This window comes from Mytilus galloprovincialis, chromosome 4, assembly GCF_965363235.1.
Source record: "Mytilus galloprovincialis chromosome 4, xbMytGall1.hap1.1, whole genome shotgun sequence".
NCBI lineage: Eukaryota > Metazoa > Mollusca > Bivalvia > Mytilida > Mytilidae > Mytilus > Mytilus galloprovincialis.
Genome location: NC_134841.1, coordinates 60,936,798 through 60,952,118, shown reverse-complemented (window position 1 = coordinate 60,952,118; position 15,321 = coordinate 60,936,798). Strand labels below are relative to the sequence as shown.

Here is a 15,321-nt window from a genome sequence, read left to right as displayed (position 1 = left end):
GCCTCAAAAGCTATATTTTGTATTAGAAAACTGTTATTTTCTGAAGATATCAATGTATTACCTCACTTAAAGCTTTTTGATGCTTGTGTTAAACCTATACTTCTTTACTGTAGTGAAGTTTGGTCTCTGTATATGATAAAAGATATTACAAATCTAGAGTCAAAATATTGGTCATTGGCTACCATCAAAGTCCAAATTAAATTTGCAAAAACTTTAATTGGAGTAAATAAATCAGCTGTCAATTTAGCAGTACTAGCTGAACTTGGTATGTATCCAGTTTTTATAGAAGCTTTAAAACTGTCAATTGGCTTCTGGTTGCATGTGATCAAATCTGATAACAATTGTTTACTAAAAGATGTATATTGTACCAACCTGCAATTAACCAATGGATTTGCTAAAAAGATTGAACAGTTACTTGCTACATTAAATTTTTCACATGTTTGGAAAAATCATGATACTATTTCAAAAAGACGTTTATTATATGCAATTCATACCAAACTTAATGATAGATATCTTAATTATTGGAAAGAAAATATATTTTGTGATAATAAATCAGTACATGGTAATAAGCTGAGAACATATAGACAGCTTAAAGAAAATTATAAATTGGAAAACTATTTATTGTTAAATATAGACAGAAAAGTAATAGGGCATTTTGCTAAAATTCGTATTAGTAACAGTGTTCTTAGAATTGAACAAGGGCGTCACACTAAAACCCCTGTAGAAGAAAGAATTTGTCCTTTGTGCTTCTTAGAAGTTGAAGATGAATTTCATTTCACTTTAAAATGTACAAAACTAAATATAATTAGAGACCAACTGTTTTCCAAAATTAGTGAAATAGTTCCCTCTTTTTTAAATATGACTAATGAAGCAAGATTTAAATTTTTATATACGTGTGTTGAGACTGATATAATTAGAATTATTGTTAAATTTATAAGCGACATGTACATTTCTAGAAATGCTTTATTAAGCACTAAATAACTTTGTGGTACCACCTCCTCATATAATGTTTATGAAATTGCTATGATATATATATGTTTGTATTTTTGTGTATAACAAATTTGTATTGTCTTGGTATCAATCCTGTAATTTTGGATTTTAAACCAATAAAAATTACTTACTTACTTACTTACTTACTTACTTACATTGTAAAAATAAAAGACTTCATTCCTATCAAACACCTTTTTAATTGTTTACCAGTATATTTCTTTTAGTTTTGGGTAAAATTGTAAAGGAAATATTTTAATACTATCAAGACGTCCTTCCATAAATCTTTTTTTTCTGTTCTGACTTTGAAGAAATGACTACTTTTCGCCTAATCGAAATGGTGCATGGACATATTTTGTTTCATATTATTAGAATTATTTTCAATATTATCGGTATTAAACTTGATTATCGACACATGAAAGTTTGTCAGCATTGTCAATCTTTTTAACGTAAAAGTACCAATAGTTCGGTCACTACTCAATTAAGTTTGTCGATAACGTAGCTAATTTTGACGGTAAAGAAACATCAATTCGATCACTTCTCTGTTACGGGCTGTATCTCGGTCTGTATGTGGTTTGGGAGTTGATGAATACTCTTCTGTATACGAGTTATATATATATATATATAATATATTATGGGATAAATATGGATAAATCTGTTGTAGAGTTGTCACTGGCTCAGACGTACTTATATTATGGGATATATATATATATATATCCCATAATCTTGCATAGATAACATTTAAACCTCATGCACTACTCCATATATATAAACTGTTGTCTGTTCTATGGTCGGGTTGTTGTCTCTTTGACACATTCCCCATTTCCATTCTCAATTTTATGTCTTTTTGCTTTTTGAGTAGCGGATTCAGGGGAGAGGGCGTAGAGGGCGTGGGCCTTCTTTGATTTCAATATATATAGTTTTCTACATAAAATGGTAAAAAAATGTTTCGCCTCGCACTGCTTAGTGGTAGATTTGTACCATTTTCTGCAATTCCCCGTATTCCCTCCATTGGATGTATATAGACTCATTGAAACAGTTGTTTTCATGTGTTCATTCCTAAAACCATCGATAATTTATGATATTGATAAAAACAAAAAATATTTTCATTTTCCCACATTTCCTCTTTTTCACATAAAGCACTTTGAATTTGCCATATAATTAATAATCAAAATATTTAAATCTAAATAAAAATTCAGCAAAATTTAACGAATTGAATAATAAAAAGTAAATTAACTTTTTTTGTATGTTAGTATAAAAAAGAAGATGTGGTATGATTGCCAATGAGACAACTATCCACAAAAGACAAAAATGACACAGACATTAACAACTATAGGTCACCGTACGGCCTTCAACAATGAGCAAAGCCCATACCGCATAGTCAGCTGATAAGACAGTGTAAAACAATTAAAACGAGAAAACTAACGGCCTTATTTATGTAAAAGAAATCGAACGAAAATCAAATATGTAACACATAAACAAACGACAACCACTGAATTACAGGCTACTGACTTGGGACAGGCACATACATAAATAATGTGGCAGAGCCTTATTGGCATTCAGAAACACGTTTTAAGCCTGTGGGACATGGTGAACTTTGTTAAGTGAAAAAATAGTGTCACTTCGACTTTCAACACCAAAATCTTCTTGACGGACTGAAGATTATTTATGTATATGCCAGGGAATGAACCCCAGTGTCATTTAGAAAAAGAGTATCTAACACGGACAATAATCTGACAAGATATGAGAATGGGAATACAGAGAATGTTGGTGATGTTAAGAAAATTTCCCCTGATAAATCGCGCTCCGATAACTTATAAATATTGATCAATTCATGATAAACGATTCGTTTTTGTCTCACATCCGATATATCAAGATGGAAATTAATATGATGCGAATTTCGTATATTTCGCGATACCTATACTATCCAACAGTAAGCGCAAATGATTTTTAATGCACGCAGACGATTCACGGGTAGTCAAGACCTTATGGTCCAAATAAGCTGCAGTAAAACCTCAAGTAAAACAGTCTTAAGACGATCAAAACTGCAGCAATACCCAGATTTTAGATACTTGTAAATAATACTTGGTGGCGACAACCGCAAATGAACGTTGCTTACATATTCATTTTTTTTTTAATTTAGTTTAAACGATACTGAAATATCAAACGATTTAATAAATACATTTAATAAATAAAAGTAAACAACATGTAATAGGTTAAATACAATCGAAACTCAGTTGCCCTATTAAATATATCTTTATCAAAGAACGTTTAATGTCGTACAACTACATTCTTAATATCTGAAGATTCATATGTTATGGAATCTGTTGTAGCAGATGTTCATACTCATTTTGTAAAAAAGCAGACGTAATTCTCATCCGATCAAGTAAAATATAATCACGAAGGTGTCTTGATATTCTAGAATTCACAGAACAAAGAATAGCAGGACTCAGTGGCATCGTTCTGTCAGGAACGTCACTTCCGGTTAAGCCAATGGCGGTATAGACTTCACAAATTAATACACCAAAGGGTTTAAACATTTCTTCAATCTTTCCTGCAATGGCTGATGTACTACGATGTATTTTTTCATCTACCTCAATACGTTGGAGTACGGAGATCATTTCAGTCATTATGTGAAAATGGTTATTTAATTTCTCGTGTATCTGAAATAAGTTCATATTTGAGTTAAAATTAGTACAATAAAATTGAGAATAGAAATGAGGAATGTGTCAAAGAGACAACGACCATAGAACAGGCAACAGCAGAAGGTCACCAATAGGTCTTCAATGCAGCGAGAAACTCCCGCACCGAAGGCGTCCAAGTAAGATTTTTTTTAACCGACACTATTTAATGTTCATAATAGAAATTTTATTTTTTTAATCAAATACCTCTCAGATAGCATTTTTTTTTTCTTTTTTTTTTTTGTTGTTGCCTTTTTTTGCTTACTCTTTTATTCTCCTAAAATTATTTCAATCTATAACCACGGGAGACGGATTTATATAAGTTTTTCTTGTTTCCGAATCCCTGTATTTTATATTGTATAATTATAATTTATGCACTTTTTGAATAAAATATTGTTTAAACTAATCTATAACCACCTCTTTGTGCATATGATAATTATTTTACGATATGAAAATAAGGTTACTCATGAATTGGTCAATGACGATCATAAGGCATATTCACTTTCTCGCAAAAACCCAACATTGTCAATAATGCACTCTATGTCCCATTCATTTCTTGAAAAAAATCTGCACTGAAACAGTTTTCCCTTAGGATATGCAATTCTAAATTTTGAACACTTTGTTTTTGTCGACATGATGACCGTAACATAGAAAATAACGAGAACAAGAAACTTTTGTTTTACAATTTTCTCTGTTGAGGGGCAGACACGGACCAAATGCAGGGTATATTTCGATTCTCCCCTTCCCACCCCGTGCAAAAACATCATCAGCTGCTGCTGATTAAAGTAGAACTAACGCCAGGTTAAATATTAGTTTAAATCATGAGAATTATTCAAACGGAGTATCATTGAATAGTTTTGATAAAAATTCTGCCTATAAGTTTGAGTTCAATATATGATATTCTCGGAAATTTATTTAAATCTTCTCTTTCGAAGCCATCAATCTGAACTAAATCTGCGTTATTTTTAATTGTTTCTTTCAACACAAGAACAGTTGTTTCTGTAGGCAATATACTATGGTCGTTTTTCCATTTTCAAAACATATTGATCTTACACGTTGTTTTTTTTTTTTCTCTTTTTTTCACGCATTTTCACGAGTTGAAGGAATATTTAAAAATAGAAGATGATTAATTCAAATTATCTTTTATAATTTTTAAATCCGAAATATTAAAGTCCATGCATTAAGAATCGATACATAAAACTTAAATATACGCAATAACAAACGGCCATACTTACGGACAATGAGTCTCTATAATCTAGACTGTCGACTTGAATAAAATTCATGCAACGAGGATAATTTCTTAAATGCTGTAGACCATACAATACATGAATTCTTCTTTCCTAGGATAAAAAGTACAAGTACAATTGAGAAGCCATTGCAAAAAAAAAAACCGAACATACATATACATTTGGTAGATGTGAAAACATAAAATAAGCATAGAAATTAGGTACCAGTCAAACAAAATTCGTATAGTTTCTGACAGCAAGCCCAAAGTACTAATCCTAGGGCTATAAGAATCTTGGCTTATTAAACTTTAATATAATAAGCCACTGTACTTCCATGTAGATTTTTAAACAGCAGTGTAGTTATACAATATCTTGTGTAATGTCTTTTAAAACACACAAACATTCTCGTCATCATGAATTCGATTTTTTTATGTTATGCTTTCGGATTGAAATTTAAAAAAGTTATTTATTAATCAATAGATATGGTGAATGATGGCCTTGTTAGATTAAAAAGATGGTGTGTTATCCCTCAAATATACATTTAGTTTACGAAACAGGATTAGAACTAATTTAATGGCATACGTTCATTATCACTGGACTAGTATATATTTGTTTAGGGGCCAGCTGAAGGACGCCTCCGGGTGCGGGAATTTCTCGCTACATTGAAGACCTGTTGGTGACCCTCTGCTGTTGTTTTTTATTTGGTCGGGTTGTTGTCTCTTTGACACATTCCCCATTTCCATTCTCAATTTTATTAGATATACTTACCATAAACATTTCAAGGAGGTCGGTAGTAAGTGAATTAATTGTCCCAGCTTTCTTTTTACAGTTTGTTATCACAACACGTAGACGATCATCGTCATCTATCGGCTGGAATGGTTCCGATGGCATTGATACCTGCAAATGACTGTTGCCACCACAAACATGTCGGTTCGCAGTGGCGATTACCATCTGAAAAAGTACTATATCTACAAAATAGAGAAGTTAAATGACGCATTTAATTTTGGCCCTCGGGCACCAAGGAAGAGACATCAATTGTTAAAATGCGTATCTGATACAGGAGAGTTGGCACCGTTAATATTACCACTGTACCACTGTACCACTACGTCGATGCCACAGTCTGTTACGTTATCTATTATGTTAGACTTACCATTAGATGCCTCATGGAATATTCACAAGACTCTAGAACTTTAATAACACTTTGTAAAAATATATCATTTATAATAAAGAAATACACAGTCGCGGCTGGATCTATTTGATGAAACATACCATATGCCAAAAACAATTGTTTAAGAATCCTTTACTAAAATGTAGCTGCATTTGCCAATGAAATCAGTTAATTAGATAAAAACCGAACGGGACGATATATTTGAAAGCACAAATTCAAATTCAACTATTTTGAAAATACTAATCATTATAGGTGACTTACATATGGACAGTAAGTATCCTCTCTTTGTGAAAGTCATATTTAGAACGTTGTTCGTCATAAATGGTAAAATAAATGATGCAATAAACATATAGTTATTATAGGTATATAGTGTTATTAAGATTGAAAAATTCCCAAATGTTTTGCGTAACAATTCAATTGATTGTTAGATTTATTTTACTACGATAAAAATTATAAGGGAGTTTAGCAGATGTAAAAATAAATCAGAAACCTAAGGGTGTATTTTGATGCACTTTTTATGAGTGGTTAATTCAAAAGGAAGAAAAATTGCCACATCGTAAAAATGAACCAATAAAAGTTTAGCCTCAATGAACAGTGTCATTTTGCTACATTTATTAGCTACATTTATCGATCAATAAGTTGCGGCAGGTAATTGCGACCCGTTTCGTAATTGATTAAAAAGTACAAGGATATAATTATCTACGATATGTGTTAAACATCGCAAGAACCACCACTGAAACATTAATGGGAGTGTTAAAAGTACAACCATTACCAATTTTTTTTTATTGTTATTGAGTCAGTGCTAAAAATAACGGTAATAAAACACATGGTTAAAGGTTTTTTGGGGGTTCATTACGCGACAGTGCAATACGGTTATATCTTTTCATTTCTTTGTCAAAGCAAACAAATAAAAAAAACTTTAAAATCCAATTTAGCAGGTCTTTTATACGATTAGTAAAATCAGTGCTCATATGTCACATCTTTTATTAACATTTGTAAATAAGTTTGTTAAGTTTATTTTTAACAACTGAAGAATAACAAAATTGAAACAAGAGCGTTCAATAATAACTAATGCAACGATCTGTTATAGAGCCATGATGATCTCTATACAATTGAGAATTAATTCAGTAACTGAACTTAATGCAAGAAAATCTATTGTAATTTACGTTTCGATGCTTTTTAAACTAGTTCTGTTTCCTTCCTTTCTTTCTAGTCTTTATTTTCGTGTCCATACCATACCACCCATTATGAACATCTTTGATTAAGAGCCGTTAAAGTCCAGAACATTTCCTTTCTATTCTGCCTGCAACATTTGTGTCATAAAATAAGATTAATTCACCTACCTATAAAAACCATATGCAATGATGATAATTATATACTTTTGTTATACATTTTCATAACATAATCATATTCACACTTTTCAGTGATGATATAAACTGATTAACCTGCACAATGACGTATTGTTATTATACTTTTGATGTTATTAAGTGTCCTTGACAGAACAAGATATCTTCCTTCTAGACTGTTCGTGTGTTACCTGAGTTTTGACATTATTTCGATAGATAAATTAATATCTCTTCGAGATAAAAATTACATAATGATTTTTTACACCCTTCTTTGATTTTTTCAAACAATTATTTCTCTTTAACGTTTGATACTTTTGGACTTCCAAAAAAATGACGGTATGATTGTCAATTAGACAATTTATATCAGAATCAGACTACAGGTCGCCGTGCACAAAACACATAATAACTAAATACGGTTTTGAAGTGCATAGGACCAAAAAGAAACTATAAAAGGGTAAACACGATAAAATAAGAAATATCAGCCCAACAACCTGATTTATGAAAAAATCAAACAGAAACAACTATAGCAAACACTGAATTAAGAAAACATTTGAAAATGCCTGTACCAAGTCAGGAATATGACAGTTATTGTTCATTCGTTTGGTGTGTTTTTTCGTTTGATTTTGCCATGTGATTAGGGACCCTCCGATTGAATTTTCCACGGAGTTCAATATTTTTGTGATTTTACTTTTTACTTTAATTTTTCGAAAAACTAAGGATTTTGCTATTCCAGGCATAGATTTTGGAATTTTAGATCCCCAATGCTCTTCAACTTTTTACTTGTTTGGCTTTATAGATATTTCGATATGAGCGTCACTGATGAGTCTTATGTAGACGAAACGCTCATCTGGCGTACTAAATTATAATCCTGGTACCTTTGATAACTATTGCAGGCGTATGACTTGAAAAAGACACTTAAAATGTGACCATCATGTTAGACATGTATGAGTGCTCAACCTTCCCCAATATACCGTGTTAGCACTATGTAATCTACTCCGCAGGTACATGTAGTTGATTCGAAGAAATTACCGATTTTGGGGTTTTCGCTATCTAAAAAAATAGAAATGTAATTAAGTGCCAAAATTGTAACCCAAAATCTGTCCATTGTACTTGTTTACAATGTTAGCATTACATTTGCATTGTTCAAAATCTGGATTTTCCCCACGCACACCTGACAACATCGGAGCAAATTTACATCAGCCACTTGTTAACCTCCCAGTACCCAAATTGCCACCCATTTTGCAAAATTAAAACGCAACAGAAATCTTATAGATATATAAAAAAGAAAACGAGGTATGATTGCCAATGATACAACTCTCCACAAGAGACCAAATGACATAAATATAAACAATTATAATAGGTCACCGTACGGCCTACAACAATGATCAACAAATTAATATATTTATGTTTTCTTACGTAATATTTACGAAAACATTTCCGAAAACTTTTATAATGAGTAATTGTAACTTATCTCAAGCAATCATTTGTTTAAAAAAGGCATGAAGCATGGAATATTGTCAAATTGTTCTTTAAAGTGTGAAAAAACCATGCAGTAAAAATTAAGCATGTTTGAAACTCGTTACATAATCTTGGTTGGTCCATTTGCGATGATTCCTAATGAATTTGAAATTAGATTTGTGAAACCGTTTATTGCAATTGAGTCCGGGTTACATCTACAGAATAAACACAAGATGGAAACTGATGTATGTTTCTTACATAAACGAAGTTGAAAAAAATTGTCAAAATACGAACAATTGGGTACACACACGTAAGTTGAATTAATTTAATTACCATGCATATTAGAAAAAAAAGTATAAGACATGTTAATAGGTAAAACAAGTTGCTTTCTTTTTAAAAAAAGAAAAGCAATACATGAACCTAAGACCGCTGACTGCCGGGTCACCAAAAGATTGTTGCTGAATTTGTGTTTGCTTTTGAATTGAAATAATTGACTGTGAATATAAGAAGCCAGTTGAAAGTATATATTTACAGCTTCTATTTGAATAGTTATTTTAAAGCTCGACTATTTTATTTATTACTTGGGAATGTACATAATTTTTCCGATTATAACCCTTTGGCAAATCCTAATTTCTACTAACCGGATGACTTATGCAAATTGCACAAACCTACTCAGTTTGCTTTATAATGTGGAATTCTGGATGCATTTATTTTATCTATCATATCTTTATATTTTGTTTCCTACATGAATGCCTTTATATTCTTAACTCGTATTTGAAGCTGTCTCAAGTTTACTCATGGTAGATGTTGTATGCGGTGAAACCTGTGGCATGCAATTGATTTGGACCTCTTATGAAGAGACTGATTTTGGTCTCATAAAACATCTCAAATTTTAAGGATTTCCCGATTTTACTTAAATCAATTCAAACATTCTACAGGGAAACTTAGTTTTGCCGAAGAATTTCTTAATTCAGAAGTTTATGAACACCTGTACACACTTTCAAAATAACCAATTTATATAAAAAGGTATGTAGATATAAAAAGATACTAGAATTGAAATGATGTACGCCAGACACGAGTTCAGTAGATACAAAAAAAAAAAGCACCAGTGACGCTCGAATGAAAAAAGTTAAAAGGCTAAATACATTACAAAGTTAAGAAATCTATTCCTTGGGTTGACAATCCTTAGCTTTTCGAAAAGGTCAAAGTTTATAATAGGACAGTGACTCAAAAAAGAAACAAAAGAGAAACAACTCGAGGTCAGAATATCGTTAGAAATGATGACCGTGCTTGAAAGTCATATGTGAAGCTCTTTCTTCCGTGTCCTGAATTTAGATAACAAAAACGAAAATAAGCTTTCACGAGTGAATTTAATAGTATTGCATGCAAGTAGTATCTTAGCGCACGAAATAGTAAATAGAAAGCATCTCACTGATACTAAGGGAAAGAATACGCATTTGCATCATCACATTTCTTAATCTAATAGTTGAATTGGATTGTCAAACGGCCTACATTAAATGTTTTGACTCCGGATTCATTGACATTTTATCCGGAATATTTGAGATCGCAAACCGATAGTGTGCTTTTGAAATGTGATCTATAATGTGAATGAATCAAGAGATGTAGGATAGTTGGTCAACACAATGAATACAATTTTCAAAACCGTACCATATAGTACAAATATGTAGATGCTATACGCTTAAACTATTAAAACAAACAAACCGAAAAATTGAATTTAAATTTTATAAAAAACTAACGTTCCTGTTAGTTTTTTCAAATTCTTTTGAATATATATAATATCAATAAACACGAACGTCAAGTATTTACGGATGGACAATTTATTTATCGAATGAATCTACTTTACAAAATATAAGCAAAGACTTCTAAACCCATACTTAAACGGTATAAAATAATCAACATTATGGTTGTAATTAAATTTTGTTGTGATTATTGTAAATTATTTTTACGGTTGTTGTGAGTTGCAAGGATTTAAAATCATGCTTTATGAATTGAAAACACACAAGTATTTTTATTCACGACCGTTTAAAATTTAAATATTTACTAAATTTATCGTACTTTCCGTTTTATGGATATATTACAATACAAAAAATAAATAATAATTACTCATAAAACCTAAATACTAAAATGGTATGAAATAATTAACGTAATGATTATTGTTTATAAACATTTTTTTTGTAGGATGCAAGAATTTGTTTAGATTTATTTTTGATGTTTTCTTTACAAATGAATATCAGTGGCGGATCCAGCCATTTAAAAAAAAAGGGGGGGGGTCCCCAACCCATGACAAAAGGGGGGTCCATTTTTTTTATGTCCCCATTCAAATGCATTGATCGGTCAAAAAATAGGGGGGTTCCAACCCCCGGACCCAACCCCACCCCCTGGATCAGCCAATGAATATTTAAAAATATCAAAGCAGAGTATCTTGTAATATAAAATACTTATTTCTTAATTGCAACTCTGAAAATATTCTGATTTCAATCATTGTTATAGTTTCTTCAGAAACATAAATACAGTATATATTTTGTATATTTTTCTTTGATTCCGATTGAATTGAATACTTTTGATAAGAATATTATCTTTCTGTTTTCCGATCTAATATTAATATTTTAACCAGAATCTTCTCTCCCGTAAGTCTAGGATGAAATACACACTCAGTATCGGTCAGTATCCCGTGGTTAAATCTTCAAACATAATTAGAGACAACATACAATACCACGTTATAATTGACCCAGATACACACAATGTACAGTGGTCGTTTGAAAACAAATATAATTGCGTCGTCAAGGGCCATCAAGGGACCATATCAAAGACGTAGATAACAACCTGTTAAGACCTTTATAAATGACCGAAAACTTTCGAGACGTTCCTAGAATTTTATTCTGACTTCCGGCCGAGAGCCTCGAGTGGCCCATAGACACATCCAAAACTCGCCAATATATAAGCATGAACCCCTCAGGGGGTTCATGCAAAAAATAGGTTCCAATTTGGTAGTCCAACATTATATGGGTATTCTGAGTGGATGAGTCAAGCTCCTGTTGTATCTTTCTTTCAATCCTAATATATATATTATGAGCTAAATTCTCCTCTTCTCTTTAAACCACAAATTTCGTTACCCGGATTCACCTTGGGTTAAGGCGTTCACACTGGCTTAGTTTAACCCGGATTCACAAATTCTGGTCAAACCCGGATTTTAAAGGCATAGTGTGTACGAGGTATACTAGATAATTCATTTTTCTCTCAAACAACTTAAAAATCTATCCAATATGTGAGTTTTAAAAAAACAACTTGAGATTGTAAGAACTCGTTTATTTTAAATTCTGTAGTGCTGTTATATTCGTCAATGCTACAGCTGGTTGACAACAAGTTCTTCGGCGAATCTTAATCGTGGTAGAGCGGGGTGATATATTCGCTGCATAAACGGTTCAATTTTACCTACGGTCAGTCTAGTATATTCGGCAACTTGTTATGCCATATTCCAAAAGTTAATTGTATAACAAAAAAACGTACGATGAAGGAATCGAATACTCCGCATACCTGATGACAGGGGCAAATTTTCGACGTAATCTAGGACTTTACAATGTTCATTAATACTGTTAAAACTCACAACATGTTATAGTATATGAAACACAATTAAAAAACAATAGAGATCGAAGGCTTGCGTTTGAAATGTGGAAAAACTATATTTCTTAAATGGTGGAATAACTTAAATATGTTCTCATCATTGTGTTCTAAATGCTCGGTATACGTAGTTGTTGAAGATAAAACATTATCTTTGATGATTTTAAATAGTTCTCACAGCAATTTCCATGAATTAAAAAACAAAAGACAAACTGAAATTGATTAAAACGCAACTATATTGGATGCATATTATGACCTTAAAGATGGTGAAATGTAGTATTATCCTGCAATCAGCCAACTATTATACCAAAACATGAACACACATTAATGTTTGCTCTCCTGTTACCTCTTTTTTTTCTTCTTTCACACATTTCCACGTTATATTTGACTGACATCTTCATATGTTGTCTTTTTTCAATCTATGCAAAGATTTTTTTTTAAATTGTTTTCAGCAGGTTTAGAAAAAGCATCGTTTTTTAATATCATTATAATATATTAAAAAGTGATGAACATATATATAATGATATTATTCAAGTGTAATCATTCAGAACATACATTACCTTTAAAAATGTTAACCATTCAGATGATATTTTATGTTACCAGTTAAGAAGAAGAATACGCGTACAGGAATACTTATAAACTTCAATATAAATCACAAATATACTTTATGATTTACAGGAAACGTAATGATATTTTTGTTAGTAAAAGGGTGAAACAATTTTCCTTGTTTAATTTAAAAGAAAACAACTAATACATTAGAATATGTATTTATGTACAGTGTATTCGGGTGTTTATAGATCTTGAGAAACATTTATGCTTTGATAGCCAATATTTGTTTGAGGATAACATAACATGATGTGTACCATGTCTTGTTATTTGTATACAACTTGTATTATAAGAAATTGGATGTATGTGGTTGTCTTAGTTTTTGTGACCTTTTTAAATGTACTATTGATGCATTATTATTTTATGAATCTATAATCATTATTTCTCAACTTTCTACATTTCGTAACAATTATTCTTCGTAAAATTTTAATTTTCAAATTTCCTATATATCTGTTTTAATTCTCATTAGTTGACTGAAAACATTTTTTTAAAATTGACTTGAATGCTGAAGCATTATAAACCACATGCAAAGGATGAGCTTTTAAAAGCTGTATGAATATGCAACAAGGTACAGTCAAAATAAGGATGCTATATTCGACAACTCCCGTAAGGAGAGTTCCAAACTCTCTCATCGTAAAGATACATTGCAACAACTATTTGAAGAGTCTATGGTATGCCTATTGTGAGGCAAAAAAATCAGTCTATAAATAAAGGCAACAGTAGTATACCGCTGTTCGAAATTCATAAATCGATTGCGAAAAAAAAAATCCGGGTAACAAACTAAAACTGAGGGAAACACATCAAATATAAGAGGGAAACTACGACACAACATTACAATGTAACACACACAGAAACGAACTATAATATAACAATGGCCATTTTCCTGACTTGGTACAGGACATTTTAATAAAAAAAAAATGGTGGGTTGAACCTGGTTTTTTTGGCATGCCAAACTTCCCGCTTGTATGACAATGCTAATTATAACATTAAAATGACAACATTACACGATAGGAGTACAATACAAATAAATAGGAGAACATATAGGACAGAAAAACACACGAACAATAGCCAACAAAAGGTGCCAAGTTTAAAATTTAATACGCCAGACGCGCGCCTCGTCCGCGCAAGACTAAATAAAGACGCTCTGATGGAAAAAGTTTGAAAGCCAAAAAAAGTACAAAGTTGAAGAGCATTGAGGACCAAAAGTTCCAGAAAGTTGTGCCCAATACGGCTAGGGTATACAAACTAAAACAAAAACTCATCAAGAATACTACGCTTATTACTTTTATAGTATTTAGAACGCCAGGCGTGAGTTTCGTTCTTTTTTTGGACTTCGTATTTAAGATTTTCAACTTTGCATTTAAAGTTGATTACCATACTATTAAACCAGGTTCAATCCACCGTCTTCTACATTTTCAAATGCCTGTACCAAGTCAGGAATATGACAGTTGTTGTTCACTCGTTTGATGTGTTTTAGGCTTTGATTTTGCCATTTGATTAGGGACTTTCGGTTTTGAATTTTCCTCGGAGTTTAGTATTTTTGTGATTTACTTTTTACATGAAAAATCGTTAAAAGTACAAGGTCCATTGATTTATGCACTAGTTTCTAAAACTCTAGGGTACTTGAATTGTATATACAACTTTTTACAATAATACATAAAGGCAACAGTATACGTAGTATACCGCTATTCAAATTGTTTAGAAAGTCATCCTAAATATACTATATACTCTTTATAAAATTGTATCTTGATTAGAAATAATAGCTCCAACAACTAGTGTCAACCCTTCTATTGAATAAGCTTGAAGTGATAACATTAAAAAGATCAAAATATTTAAACGTCAAAATGTGTTTTTTTCGGTAACATTACCTTTGATCCAAAAGATTAAATTTTAGTAAATTGAGATTTATTTGTGATTGAAAGATAGTAAAATAAATATGAAGATTTAAATGCAGCTTATTAATAAATAAAATTTCTTCTTTTAACTAAGAACACGTTTATTAAAGTGTAAATGAAATGCTTAATGCGTTTTACGGTATTTTTTTTGTAGTATTCAGTAACATAAATTAATAACTTTCTTTTTTATCCTTGGGCTGTACATTTCATTGGAAAGATCTTTAAAAAAAAACCTAAAACCACCATTTCTTTACGAAATAAGGTAGATAAAAACACCAATAAAAAGACAGAAGTGTCGATAGGTAAATGTCATTA

At 31.4% G+C, this 15,321-nt stretch overlaps 1 protein-coding gene across 2 annotated transcripts; it reads right to left on the bottom strand.

Annotated features, from left to right (window-relative positions):
• Positions 1-3,232: 3,232 nt before the first annotated feature.
• Positions 3,233-7,517, bottom strand: LOC143070684 (uncharacterized). 2 transcript variants are annotated; one of them, XM_076244884.1, is made up of 4 exons: positions 7,406-7,517; positions 5,663-5,845; positions 4,904-5,008; positions 3,233-3,650 (listed from the first exon to the last, which is right to left on the bottom strand). In XM_076244884.1, exons 2-4 carry the CDS (start codon positions 5,843-5,845, stop codon positions 3,303-3,305), a joined length of 636 nt encoding a protein of 211 aa, XP_076100999.1. In that variant the 5' UTR covers positions 7,406-7,517; the 3' UTR covers positions 3,233-3,302. The 2 variants fall into 2 exon arrangements, with proteins under 2 accessions (XP_076100999.1, XP_076100998.1); XM_076244883.1 differs by having other exon boundaries at positions 5,663-5,862; positions 7,406-7,502.
• Between the last annotated feature and the right edge of the window lie 7,804 nt (positions 7,518-15,321).